The sequence below is a fragment of the Triplophysa rosa genome, linkage group LG9, assembly GCF_024868665.1.
Source record: "Triplophysa rosa linkage group LG9, Trosa_1v2, whole genome shotgun sequence".
NCBI lineage: Eukaryota > Metazoa > Chordata > Actinopteri > Cypriniformes > Nemacheilidae > Triplophysa > Triplophysa rosa.
Window position 1 is genome coordinate 4,902,661 of NC_079898.1, and position 15,478 is coordinate 4,918,138.

The window sequence follows — 15,478 nt, forward strand, 5'->3', positions numbered from 1 at the left end:
AAAACTGATGTTTCTGATTTTTAGTTCTGATTGGGTGAGCCAAAATCAAAACCAATTAAATTCAACTTCAATGATCTACATAGCGACATTGCTTAGCAACCATAAACATCTCCACTGCATTGTGCCAAACACAGACCTTAACTGTGCGTTCACACCACCGCCATCGAGAGCATCAAAAATCGCTTTGGCCGCCCTGCCAACAACGCTGTAGAAAGATTTGTGGATGCTCTGACGTAGACTCAGTCTCAAGTGGTGGACTTCTACGTTCCGATTGGTTGCCGCCGAACAACGTCATAGCTCATTACCATAAAGTAGACTTGATTTCTCCTCGACGCCCTCAACGGCCAAGACGCGCTGCTGCTTGCTGCCGGCTCACATTGAAAATGAATGACTTCCGGCCACTTTGACGCTCTCGACGGCGGCGGTGTGAACGCACAGTGAGAGAGGAGAGACCAGAGCCGTTGAAAAACAGAGTTGTGACACTCGCATAGACGTCCGTTGGAAAAATGGAATGCTGAAGTAACTTGTGTCATGGAGTTCCAAACATTACATTGAAGTCCATTCATTTCACTGTTTCCCAAACACATTCAAAGGTAAGTTGATAAAATGCATATGTGTAAAACTGGTGTTTTATTGTAAGGATGTTTTTGAAACAAAATATTATTTTCCAAAATAAAAATGGCTTTTCTGCGTGTCTGTATGTGTCGTTGAATGATTTTCTATCAAGCCTGCTCATTAAATAAAATGTTATTTACCCTCTCCCTGTATAAATTACATAATAAAATCTCTTACTGAATGAAATTGTTTGTCTTGTTCATTTTTCAGAGTTCTTTGTGGTGCCATTACTTGTAATCATTGATTATTTATTGATAAATTACTTGTGCATTTTTATGTGAACGTCTTAACATAATTTAATATTGGTATGTACTGATGATCATAGAAGCATAAGAAACAGATGGATGAATGCATGCATACTGTTAATGTATTGCACATTATTCATCCTTCCTAGTCATACAATGAAAAAAAGTACAGCAAAATCTTTACCGGATGGCACAATTTTACCATTAACAGTCTACCACCATTTTCAATCCACATTTACTTTTGCCTGCAGAGAAGACCATTCTCCTGCCAGCTACATCATTATTCAGTACTGAGCAAACACAAGGCCTTTACACAGGGAAGGTCATGTCAACAGTTATTAACACCAGTTCTAACACATAACACCCTACTGAAATGTGACACAACTGCCTCCACCAGTTCATTCCACACAAAGCTTTCTCAATCAGATTCATGTTTATCACAGTTGGTGTTTAAATCCCTGTTGATTTGGTTTCTTTGATTTCAATAGAAGCAATAAGTAGAGCAGTGGTTTCCAATGTGTGAGGTGTCAGAATCATTTAACCAAGTGTAAACCAAAAGTACTTTTTCATGTGTGCCCATAACCTAATCTTAAGTAATTATTTAGGCAAATTACATAAACGAGGAGAAGAGAAGGGGTCAGGAGACATGCCGAAAGAATAGAGGTTGGGATGAGGCTGCTTTAATATCCTGATAATAAAAGAAGATTGGATTCCTCAAATTTACAGTAAATAACCTTATTTAAATTGTAATAAAACAGACCTGATATATTTATATTTCTCAGCTTTGAAAGCTCTGCCACTGTTGTGAAACTTTATTATTATGTTTTATGGCTTAATTTGATTTCTTTAGCTATTTTACCCCGAATCAAATCTGCAAAAGAGAACCTTCTTGCTGGTTTGTTAGAGGTAAGCTCACTGCCCAAGACAACCCATGAAGTGGAACAATTGATCATGTGACGAGGAATTGCATTGGCTTCACAAAAGATCAATATGTGTGTTTGACTTTATGCGGCGTTGTGCAGACCGATCGGCGGCGGACTTGAAGCAGTGCAGGCTGGTTAGAAATTTGAGCCAGCGTTGATGCCTCGTCACTGTGACGTATGACATTAAAGTACTGCGAGACGTAGCGCATGACTGGCCAGACTGATGTGCATTTCGTGTTTAATATAACGCCTTCAAGACAAAAACTAGTACATTTTGAATGATCTGTTTTGGTTCATAAGAACAAAGAAAGCCATACAAGATTACAGTAAGGGTAAATAAATGACTTCATATTTTGGATGAACGATCATTTTAAAGTTCCTTTTAAAAGGCTGTACAGTATATTGTATCAAATTATTCGCGTGTGCAGTTGTGTGTTTGGTTGCATATTTTACCATTGTGTAACCAGCTTCATCAGTATAGTAGGATACACTGTAATGGACCAGAACGCTAGGTTCGCTACTGAGGGCAAGAATGAGAGAATGCACACTAACACACAGAGTAGACAGACCAGGAAAATACTTTCACCAAGAGGGTTTTGATTTTCTTTTTTTTTACCTTGGTTGAATTAGAACCTCTAACCCACAAAGAATACAATTTCCAATAAACCGATCACATCAAGAAAAATAACAATATAACTGAAAATAATACAAAAACTTGTCAGTAATTCACCATAGATGAACAGTTCTCAAACCATGGAACAAGTGTGTATGTACCTGTGCAAAGAAAATAGTCTGCTGAATCCGTATTGTAGTGTATACTAATGTCTGTGGTGTAAACGTTCAAGAGTGCTACAATCAGTTCTGTGCAATGTCGAGGTAACTGATGAGAAATACCAATAAGGCTGAGTAAATTCCACTTGTGAAAACAGATAAAGCACTTGTCACTCCACGATTCGTGAATTCCCTTCTTTCCGTCTCTTTTAGGATTCTCAAACTGGGAGGCTCGCCATCTCAGGATCACAGTCTGTTCCAGACTTCCCAAAAAAACCTGACCTGTTCATACAACAGTGCCATAAACATCATGGACATATCATATAGACACTCATATATGACTTTTAAACTCAGCATATCTTACATACTTTAACTCAACTGGGTGGAAAATACTATTTTATCACTTCACACATGACCACTTATATACATAAATGACAATACTCTGCTGATAAGCATCTTTTTTGAGCTCTAAATAAACTTAATGCATACAGTTACAATACATTACAATTACCAACTAGACAAATACATGCATATTAACCCATATAAAACACTCCTAAATATGAATGTAACTCATTAACGCTTCATTTCAGAGAATTGAACATTATATTATTTTGAAACTCACCAAATCCGGGGGATTTCAACACAATTAATCAACTGCATTAGTTTTCTACAGGCCCCACAATCGGCTATCATTCACTTCAATATCATCAATCATCTCACTAAAATGACCCAAATAAGTTTTATACAAGGGTTATAACACCATACTACATATTATTTATTCATATTAAACAAGGATGATTGTTATAATTGCCTTTTAAATCCGCTTTGATCACACCCGATATCTGCAAAGTGCGTGCTCTCCGTGCGACTATTCCGTCTCATCTCTATGACGTCATACGTAACGCCCGTCATATAACAAACATAAAATGTTGTGTTTATTTATTTTTTTAATTCTTAGCACAGCAGGACCACTTTAGTAACATTATATTACTTCTTTTCTTATTTTACGTGAAAATATAATTGTTGTAAATTATTTTTTTTTTCTGATCGGCTCAATTCTGACCCGTGTTACAATTGACTGTCACAAAAGATTGTTCTGAAAAAGCTTGTTTCCTCTGGATGCCTCAGAGATGATAGTTAAAACTAAATTAAATTGATTACATTTAAACTAAATAAAATGGTGAAAACGAATTGTGTTAATATTTGCAAAACAGCATCATAAGTGTACTGTGCCTGAGAAATGGTGAAAAACATTTAATGGGTCTGTAAGTTTGTCTCAGTCAAAAAAGCTCCTTTCCACAAATATCAGCCCATATCTCAAGTACGTAAGCCTTTCACTAACTAATAAAAATGAGCGAGAGAGCAATGACAGCCAAGCCAATGATACAAAACTTCAGCTTCACACCCTTCTAATGAGTTTAAAGTAGCAGATGCAGGCCAAGCAAGATTTCTATGCTGGCATCCAGTGAAAGAGTAATTGTTGGCTTGGACCAAATGTGTCTTTCAATTACTTTTATGAGGCGATCAGCCACCTCCATGCCAGTTTCATCAATCATCAACAGCTGAAAGTATGTTAATACAGGGCTGCCAACTTTTGAGTTCAGCCCGGGGGGGTTATGTTGTGGAGGAACTGCATGGGATGTCAGAAATTAGTTAAAAAAAACACAAAAACCTTGCATGAGAAGTATTGTGATTGTTATAACATTTGATAACATAATTTCATTACTTTCATTCATTTTAGGTGAACTGTCCCTTTAAATTTTGAGGACAGACCAGAGGTCACGTCTACCGCATACGTCATCGAGGATGTCTCATTTCAATTAAAAATCATTGTAAAATTAACATTTATTTCTCTTAAGACGTAATCATTGTGATACATTTTTTTAAAGATAAATTTTCTTTATTTTTAAAGATAAATGGGCTTCTTTGCCTGTGACAGTGGAGAACAGACAGGAAAGCATTGGATAGAGACAGGGGAGTGGGACCGGCCAAAAACGCTCGAGACGGGAATCAAACTGGTGCACTGGCTCTATATGATGGCAGAATAACCGCAGGACTTGTGGTGCCATCTTGGATTCATTCTTGCCTTGAAATGTAAAGGATGCCTTTCTGAAATAATGACGTATGTGCCCGACAAGCGCAGCCTTCGAATTGAGACACAGCTATGGATTTATTTTACAAAGGCTGTAGACAATTGATCTTGTCAAACGAATAAACTGACAAATAAAGAAAACGTGTTTGTCTAGTCTATTCGAATTTAGAATGAATTCATTCGCAAACAAGTTTTTCATTTTTATAGGCTTACCACAACAGACTTTCAAAGCCACACGGTTTAATATGCACACATTTATTCCTAATCTCATCCCTAATAAACTGCTGAAAACAGCTCGGTTACTATCTCCTGTCTCGTCACACTGATAATTGCCAAATTACATTACATGAATCACGTAAATGACATATTTTCCATTTAAAACAGTGTTTTTGTAGTTTGCGTCAGTGGATCCTATCGCTCAACATTTCTATTGTTGTAAAATATTGATTGTTTAGCCACTAATGTAGTGGGTTGCCTTGGAACCTTAACTGTCTTCTTTGATTTGATTGGTCACCACAATGGCTCTGTAAACGGTAACTCCCACCTTCTTACATTTGATTGGCCAATGGCCACCTTATTTTGACATTGAGGTCCACTGCTAGACCGCTTAGGAAAATAGTTTGGCATCCCTGGTTAATATAAAGTGTTTCAGCCAAGAGACACAGAAACCACCACTGATATGCAGCTAGCCAGGCTACAAACCAGAAAGAACAGTTGTGCTGCACTTCACAAAATATTATAAAGTTACAAGCTACATGGAAAAAAGTACCTGGCCACATTTAAACCACTAAATATTTTTTCTTTTGCAACATATTGAAGACCTACTGAAGTGACTTCAATTGCGTAGCTTTGTTCGATGCATTGCTACCTGCAACTTAAACAAGAAGTTAGGGCGGGACATACTGAGTTCTCCTGCCACTTTTAAAACAGCCAACAGTGTTTGGTTTACCTAACATAACAGCAATCTGAGAAGGTGAAATGCAAAATAATGTCATAAAACCACTTACAGTATATCTTCTAGTATCAAAGCTGTAATTTGTTCAAATATCTGTTCATATCACCTCGAAAAGGTTTGTAACAGTTATTGTATTTTCATTGTTGTATATTTTTATCATTCTCTAAATAAAATACAGTTGAAATACTATGTAGACTGATGTCAAGCAACAGACACTGCATATGTTTGCGTATGTGGGTGAAAGTAAGACAGAGTGTAAAAGTGAAGGCACAAAAATAACACTGTATACAATCAATCCATCAGTTGAACAAGTGAGTCATTTGCATTCACGTGCCGAATGATTCAAAATGAACCTCTGAATCTTATTCTTTTATATTGGCAAAGATAATGTAAAGTTTTCTCATCAACTCCCCAATAAAAACTACCTAATCAAAAATAGACTCTCACTACTCATCTGAACTGTACTGCGGAAAACAGAAGTGTACATACTTGGCCTCCAATGCCAAAGCAAACACGCCAGCAGCCTCAGGTGCAGCGGCAGACGTGCCCGAATGACGCAGTGTGCAGTTTCCATACAGATCCGTGGTGGCCTACAGGCAGACACAGAGAGACAAAGACAACTAAATCATAATTAAACATTAGTGCCATTCAAATCCTCATTTAGAAGATTAAACTGAACTGTAGGTGCCTTTAGCAAATAGCAGGTGACTAGAGAGCATACAATAGTGTTTTGGTTAATCCAATGAATAAAAACACGAGACAAGTAATTTAACTACACCTATGTGTAGTTGTGTGTTACATTTAGTAGCCAGAAATGAGTTTGGATGCAAATTTGAAATTCAAAATATCCAAATTAAATCAATTACTTTCGCATATTAACAGCTAGAATATGTGACCTGCTCCAACATTTGGGATTTTAAACTAGGAACACATACAGTATACTGTAAATAGACAGCGGTCATCTGTCACTCTGACCCTGAACACTGTTCAGTCACTTCAAGTGTTTAATCTAATAATGGCAATTATCCAAAACATTCAAAAACACATCTCATACAAACAAAAACATCTCAAATGAAACATTGATGTTTTATTTTGGTTTCAATAGTACAGATCAGCGCTCAATTCAGACTGAAGGGATAAAGTGATGATCGCTCTGACAGCATCCAGACTGACTGGGGCAATTCCCCTCCTGACAGGATCACGGCTGACAGACTAACAACCATCTTCATCTCAGATCCTGTCTTTCAGCCTAAAGATATCTTCAGATTAAGTTCATAACTGAATGCATCCCTCCGATTCCATTTTCAAGTCATTGTTCGGGAACAAAATGGATGAAACAATTAACTTCATGTCACTTTATCACTGTCAAACTCTGTATTATTATGCTGTGGAATAAAGGATTGCCTTTCTAAAGGATGGTTTAGGGCACCTAAGACTCTCACACTGAGAACAAATTGAGTCAAGCATTTAAACACAGGCTTTTACAATTTCCTGACAGCATCAGAGGCAACATCGCAAGATCGAAACCATTTGATTTCACCGTACCATTATACAATTCACATTAATCATCAAACACAGTATTTGTAAAATTTGTAGCGACCCTTTTAAAACGCAATTTAAGAAATCATAAAAGTGAAACAGCACAACAACACCGGATGCATGCACACACATACTCACCACACCGGCTTCAGGGTTTCGTTTACGTCCGTTGCTGAAGGTGGAGGCTAGTGTGGATGAGCAGCTTTCATCATAAAGTGCAGTGCGTCCATCATTGATGGCTGAATTAATAGAGATGGTCCACATGCTTGAGGCGTATCCATCACAGTTGCAGTCGTCATAGCTACCGCCATCTCCTGAGGCCCACACATAGATGCTGCCTTTCCCACCGCGGCCCTGTTGGACACGTAAAGCAGTGCAAGTAAGAACAGCTATCGCACAATAAGAAGCATTTACAAGATCTTTATGATGATGTTCTGTGAGAGATTTACTCGATTTATCGTACAAATTGCATTCACATAACAGCAAGTAATTTACCAATTAGATGGACTTTGAAGACCTTTTAAAGACTACACGCTCTCCTCTGAGTGTCGATGATTCATACAGAGGCATTGTGTTTTCTTGTTTGAACATATAATTTTCATACTTTTAGCTGCCAGAAGTGTTCTTTAGTCTTGTTTAGTATTCTATAGCGGCGGCGACCTGACGGGGAAATTCATACAGTGCAATTGTGGTGCAAAGAGGGTGCTTGATTATTGTTATTTTTACACTACATGGTCATTTACTATCCTTACACACCGTGAACAGATTATGGTCTTACATGGACCTAGAGCACCAGTCTCTTTGGAGTAAACAAATAAGAAAATAAGGTCTCATGCTCTCTTAAATTGGCACTCGTACATTCAATTGCTAAGAAACAAAGCAATGCAACACTGTAAAAAATGATTCATTGGTTTTTTTTGTTGGTTCAACTTAAAATGGTTGCCTAAAATTTTAAGTTAATTCCACTTTAGCATATTAGTTAACATAATGAATTTCTGGTTAAATTGACTGAGTTTAACACAAAATTTTAAGTCAACCACGTAACTTATTTTTTAAAGTTGAACCAACAATTTTTTTACAGTGAAGAAACAAAGCAGTGCAAAGGTGATGTGTGGCTACAGCCGTGTTACAATCTGAATTAAATGATGTGCCCCTGTACCCCCACCCCACAACTAATAATCTGGTATTACATTTATGCATTTGGCAGACGCTTTTATCCAAAGCGGCTTACATTGCATTGATTTATACACTTTTTTTGTTTCCGACGATATGCAATCCTCTGGGATCAAACCCATGACCTTGGCATTGCTAGTGCCATGCTCTAACCACTAAGCTACAGGAAAGCTATATGGTATCCACTAAACAAAATGCAGGTTTGGGTAAAATATGGAGAAACCCAACCACTTTTGGACCTTTTCCTTTGCATTGTATGACGCTGCAGAAGGGGGGCACATCATTCTAACCCACCAAACCAATTAGTTTCATGTATAGTTTCATGTATGCTTTCATTAGTTTTAACTTAAAGCCACAGTTTGTAAAATCCGCCACTAGAGGGCGCACATTCAGAACAACAACAATGGCGTAGCTTGATGATGCTATGAAGGAGCGTGGAATGATGGGATCTGTTGTCTTCAACTCCACCGCTGATGGCCATCAATCAGATGGGAAAGAGAAATCATGCTTATCATGTTTCTACGTCAGTAAAGGGTAATGCGGATATGACGCCATTGACATGCGACTGCCAGGCCCCGTGTCACTGTTTGAAATAGCGATTTTCTCACGATTTACAAGTAGTTGGAAACATTTCAGATATTGTAAGTACCCGACTGAAAAAAATATAGAACACTGGCCTAGTGGTTTTTGGATATTTTACTGCTAAATTGTTACAAACTGTACCTTTAACAGAAACACGTGATGAAGAACAGCTACTGTAAGCTCAACAGGACTGAACTGTATTTGGCGTATAATTAACATTCACTGGGCATCCTACAAATACATAAATGAAGGATACGAGAAGTGTTTGCCATCTGCCCCTTGTGATGATTAAACAGCACTCAATATTACCCTCCGCGTCAGGCTTACTCCTCTCTGACTGAAACAATAAAGCCTAAGAGAAAGAGTTGGTCTTCAGCCATCATTGCCGTCCCTGTCCTCTCTGATTTTAATTGCAAAGAGCTGTTTAAAACATGCAGAGATTACTTTGAGTGATGCTTCGCTTGACAAGTAGCGCTCGTGAATCCAGCTCAGCAAAGAAACACTCACCATGATTTATTCCCATTTGCCACGGCAATTTGGAATTGCAAATATCGTTCATATCGCTACAAAAACGGTTCGTCACATTTTATTCTATTATGCGTACATTTTTATTTTATATTTCGTCCACAGGCGCTTTTATAACTCGCTTTTTCACTAGTTGGCTGCTGTTAAAGTTGATCTAAAGTGGCAAGGAGACCAGCAGGAATATGAACCTCATTTTTTATTTGACTGAACCAGCTGTTACAATTCTGTACTTCTCTATTTTTCTGCATTTGTTTCTTCACACAACAACAGGTGTTCCATCTTAATTAAAACAAGAGTATTCATGAGGGAACACATTTTGCTGTGCTACACCTGTGGGAACATTCTAGGCGGCAAACATTCTTTCAGAAAGTAGAATGGGAATTTCGGTTTTCAGTATACTACCTTATTGACACCATCCGCCATTGCCTGCAGGGTGAGCTCACGGGGGCCGTCTACAGTTTTGCCGTCATCGGTGGGACCCCAGCTGGCGCTGTAGATGTCAATGATCTGCGGCATGTGGCTGATGGAAGAGGCCTCGATGATGTCCGTCATGAAGGGCTGGTCCAGCATACGAATACCTGGACCGAGACAGAATCGAGGTGCCCACTTTTATTTCCAGCTCAATCTATCATTTACTGTAGTAGCTGGCAGCAACTTTGCACTTATATTTTTTTATTCCAAACCTTCAAACCTGGGTTAGAATTAAATGACCTTCCTTCGTCTTCAGAACACAAAAGACGATATTTTGAAGATGTTTTGAAGATATTTCTCAAAATGTCTTCTTTGCGTTCCACAGAAGAAAGAGTCAAATACAGATTTTAAATGACATTGAGGGGAATGAATGATGACAGTTAGGGTGAATTCAGGTTGACTGTGACACTTTTGGACATTAAGATGGATGTCAACAGGTGTCCCATTCAACGTGAATTCACCCTATGATTTTTTTCAGTGGTGAATTATGTTTTTTTTTTAGTCTAGTTTGTTCTTTCTTGCTGAAATGTGGCATGGGTACAAGAGGTATACATCACGATATTAACATGTCACATGCTCTGCAGTGGTAGTGTAGAAGTATGGAAACGGGATCAGAAGATAATTGCTTTGGCACCACGTAAAGCAGTTTGGCAATCTAACGGACCAGGTTTCACCTTCCCATTTCTTCAATCTTTCTCCTGCCAGCCCTACTGAAAGTAATGTTCTACAGTATATAGGTTTGCCGGCTGTTCCCAGGTAAAGCTGGTTGACCAGCATAGTTTTTGGTAAATCTAGTTGATGATTAAAGTGTTAATCAATAAAGTATATTCAGCCTAATGGGATGATATCAGCATTTATTTATGCAGACCAGCATTTCAATTACAACAAATGCTGGTGAACAGCCAATATTGAAAAAAATATTTTGTCTAATGTTTGTGTATTGTTTAAATACTGGAAGTGCTTCTGGACCACTATTGTTGCAACATGGTCCGTATGAGCTTTTGACTGACAATAAAGTAGGTTACCTTCTCAAAAACAAACATCCACTAGAACTGTAGCAGAAAGGCTAAAGATCAATGTGACACACAATATGTGTATGCTGTGTATATAGATCCTTTTCATCCTTTCGTGACGGACTAAAGGTAAACAAAAGCCATTCGCTTGGCCATTAGTTAGTCTCCTTTTCTTTTGTGGCCTTTTGAATAGAATAAAATCAATGTGTAGCAGAACATAAATTATGTTTTTATTGATGCTGATGTTTGTGCTGGGTGCTAGCTTCTGTGAATAAGGGAAAGGTGGGAGTTATCAATTCAGCTGTTATTTTATTAGGCTAGAAACAACGGGATGTCACAAATGAACGCACGTCATTTATCACAGTTACCGAGCACAACCCCGACTAACGAAAAACAGCTCGAAATGTTCTGTGTATCAGAGACCTGATAGATTTCTTCCACAGCGGTGGAGGTATATTGCGTCTGATGTGAGCTGCATGTTAAATGAGTAGAAGTAAGAAAGGACTTCGTGCTCTTGGTATTTTTGTTAATAATTATAAGAATAATTACATAAGGGAGTCATAGTTAGGTCATCACATCAGACATGAGAACTGTACCTGCCACTTTAGAGTTGTAGGCCACACCCACTCCACAGATGTTGTTGTTAGACACTGCAGACACTTCTCCAGCACATCTTGTTCCATGACTGAAAAATGAATTCAGAGATTTATGAAGTTATATTTTCAAAGCTGTAATGTTGCACAGATACTATATGTAGGGTTGGCTATCGTTTGAATTTTATCGATTTCGATTCCGATTCTTATCGGTTCCCAGTTTCGATTCAGTTGAAGTAAAACATTTAGATATTAACCTGTATGGTCATTTAGCCTACTTATTGACTGGTTTGCAAACCAGCACCGTATGTACACATAGCAACCATGTTTTGTCTGACTTATTAAAATTTGTATTACCATCGTTTAACTTAAATTATAGTTTAACTTGAATTAGTTACTCTAATAAAAATATGGTAAATTTGTGATTCTTGTGCTTTATCACAAGTTAACACATGCACATGTGTGAACATACGCACACAGGAATTGATGAGAGGAATTGAATTTATAATTTCAAGTATTCGATTCCGATTCCGAATTGGAATCGATTTTCGATTCCCAACCCTAACTATATGTAGCCTATATACCGAAGGCTATTTCTTAATGATCGGGTACCATGCTATGTCATGCATTCTGACTTCTTTACACTGTTAAACTTGCTGGCTTCTCATGCTTAACATGGTCAACTTGTTAAAATACGAGTTAGACATATGACGTAGTATTTCTGTACTTGATACACGTTTTTTTTTATTCTGGATCCTATTCCTTTTATTGCCATCCTCCCAGAAAAGCACGGCAAGGTGAAATAAAGAGCCCACCCACGAGCCAACCGACTAGCGAGACCCACTTACCATCAAGGTTGTCTACGTTGCGTCAAGATGGGCTCCGCTGCACTGCAGCTCGTTACTCTTGCGATATTACAAGATCAGTTTGTTCACGTCATGTCAGTGATGGATGTTATATAAACGGTGGATATATAACATTGGATTTGGAGATCGTTTGAAACTGATAGATGGTGCGGTCCCAGTGCTAAAAGATGCCGGACATGAACTGCACGCGGTAAGTCAAACTAAAGCCCTATTCGCACGGGATTAGTATTATCTGGGGACCTCGTGTGATTTAGATATGACCTCCCCACATCTGTATTTCATGTGGCGCATTCGCACGGGATAAATAAAGCCTGTGATTTTTGTCATGCCCTCGGTCTGATCAGGCAGATTTCTGTTATTTTCCTTGTGTGTCTGTTTGACAGTTCCCCATGTGCACGTCCCTGCCCCGCCCTCCTTGTTATCCCATTCATTACCTCATTGATGCTCACCGGTTTCGCGTTTAGTTCTCACCTGTTCCCTGTTTGATTAATCATTTCTCCCTCTATTTTAGCTTCTCGTGTTCTCTCGTCCTTTGTCAGATCGTTGTGTGTAATTGTGCCACGTTTCGGTTCTTGCTAATTCCTAGTCTAGTCTCAGTCTTGTCATAGCCTTGTCTTAGTCTTGTTCGACCCTAGCAATATTCTCACGCCAACGATCTTGTCTCAGACTCCAACGCTATAGTCTCTTGTTTTCCTGCCTTCTCTCATCTGCTCCACCAGGGCTCACCTGCTGACGTTCACGGCAAGCAGCCTGCCCCAAAACAGCCAGAGGACTTATTATTATATGCAGCCCGCAACCTCTCCCTACCTGGCACCCACCTCCTGCCTGCCGCTTCGTGGGATCATCGGCCCGGCCGTGTTGTCCTGCTCACCGGCTGCTTTTGCCCGCCTGCAGCACGGGGATCTCATCGGACGAACACGTCCCTAGGAATATCTGCTTACTGACTTTCTTACGTGTGTTCTCTGGCTAAATAAAACTTGTTGTTTGTCCCCGCAGTTGAGTTCCTTCTTGTTCATGACAGATTTTACTCAAATTTACTGACTTATTTCCCGGATGCGATGGCGAGGCTTTGCGTATAATTTGTATAGCCTATAGTTGTATGGTGTTTAATGATATCCGTACCTGTCAGCATTTAAAACCTGTGATCGCGAACCGGACAGAAGACCGCGGGTCTCAAATGCTACGAGGGTTTCCATGATAAATAAACCAACGGGAAACTCCCGGTAACTTATGGATATGACCCAGCACCCGAAATAATACCAAAACGCTTCAAAACAGCCTCCATTATTTGCAAACGGTGGAAAAAAACTTTGAAAAATGATATATGATCCCCCAAATCACAGAGATGCCGATTCGCACAGGACTAATATTATCACAGGACCTCTGTGTTCATCAAAATATGGTAGGTAATTTGTAATTTTCTTTACAAATTACAGACATGGCCGATTCGCACGGGATTAAGATCACAGACAACCTCTGCAGTTATTACAAATGACTAGAGGTCCCCAGGTAATACTAATCCCGTGCGAATAGGGCTTAATTCATATGTCTGTGTTTTGTTGGCAATCTGCGTGTACGTGCATAATGTACAAAACATGAGATTAATGTGAGATGTGTTGCTTGCTCGTGCTGTAGTTCCATCCCACTCTCCCCAGTAGTCCCACCTCTGGCAGCTCGTGTTTTTTCTGGAAATAATCGTACAGCTGTATCTCTCTTTTATAAATTTGATCAAACTAAATACTCTTCGAAGATACAATGTATGCAATACTACTGTATAGGCACTCAAGATTAATATGAGATCGGCAGAAACTGCCTGTCATACGCGATCTTTAATATAGTATTACAAAAGAATAGTCAAAGACTATTCTGCTTGTGATAAATACCATTGGTGACATTTTACAACATGCTTAAGCAGACACAATGTGGGGAAATAAGTCATCAGTGTCCCAGTATATAGTGAGCCAGAGTCCTTACCAGCACCCGAACCCATGTATACGATATACTAAAACAACCTATGGACCTATGGAGCTGATTGAGACACATGGTTATTATAACACATTGAAGGCTGGGGTCCTAGGTGGACTCACAATTACTCATAACATCGGGTACATTACTGACCTCACGCTACTCAAATAACACCCCACAACACAAGATACGCTGCTAAAATGGTCTGAAAAACAGGAAACGGCAGCATGAAGCACAGCAATGTGTCCCTCCTCCCTTCCTCTCAGACAGACAGTGCTTCTATTTATATGAGAGCGTCTGATAATGCTGCAAGTCTGCAGCACAGATGATATTACTGCTGCTCTCACCACACAACCCAGCCTGCTTCACAACCACACCAACAGAGAAAAGCCCTCATCTTCTCTCTTATTACAGTGTGTGTGTTCTTGATGTGTATTCGGTACAGTGTGAAATCTTTAAGCAGTGTATTTGTGTCTTTAAGCAGTGCTGCACTGTAACAGTCGGCTTGCCAATCTTCACTGACCTTCCCTCCCATAGGGCACCTTCTGTCCTCCATACACATGCAAGACAAATGCAAGCGCAGCTATAAACACCTACTGTATATACAGTACCTAAGCCAAGAAAACAGCCACCCTGTTGTTTTTTATATATTTCAGTTTTTTATATTTTTTGGCCCATTTACTGTATACTGCTGCTGGCTTCTCACTTTATGTTTGAATAAGGATTAGTCAGGGATGTAGTGAAGTCAATAGCATTTGTGTACCAACATAATTCACGCAGGAGCTGGTGTATAATTCAAGCTTGTTAAACAGCAACTTCACTAAATGCCATGACTTTGGTATGGGACATCCAACTAGATAAATGTAACTCTTGTTTGATTTCGTATGAATTGGTACAATTGTTGGTACAATTGTACAATTGGTACAATTAGAATTGGAATTACCTACGACCCTTGGTTTGATATATTACATGAACGATGAGCCACACTAGCTGCATCTCAACTCCTGGGGCATGATGCATTGTGGGTTTAATTCTCAGGGAACACACATACTGATAAAAGTACACTGTGAATGCACTGTAAGTCTCTGGATAAAAACCATTTGCCAAATGCGTTAATGAAATGATGGGCATCATTTGGCTCTTAATCTTC

At 39.0% G+C, this 15,478-nt stretch overlaps 1 protein-coding gene across 1 annotated transcript in view; it reads right to left on the minus strand.

Annotated features, from left to right (window-relative positions):
- pcsk2 (proprotein convertase subtilisin/kexin type 2) overlaps window positions 1-15,478 on the minus strand; it is a 51,134-nt gene that overhangs the window by 12,841 nt on the left and 22,815 nt on the right. The window contains exons 7-10 of the mRNA XM_057342010.1: window positions 11,501-11,589; window positions 9,823-9,998; window positions 7,279-7,494; window positions 6,091-6,191 (exon numbers count right to left, since the gene is read on the minus strand). Of these exons, the coding sequence (XP_057197993.1) occupies window positions 6,091-6,191; window positions 7,279-7,494; window positions 9,823-9,998; window positions 11,501-11,589 (582 nt within the window). The remainder of the gene's footprint in view (window positions 1-6,090; window positions 6,192-7,278; window positions 7,495-9,822; window positions 9,999-11,500; window positions 11,590-15,478) is intronic.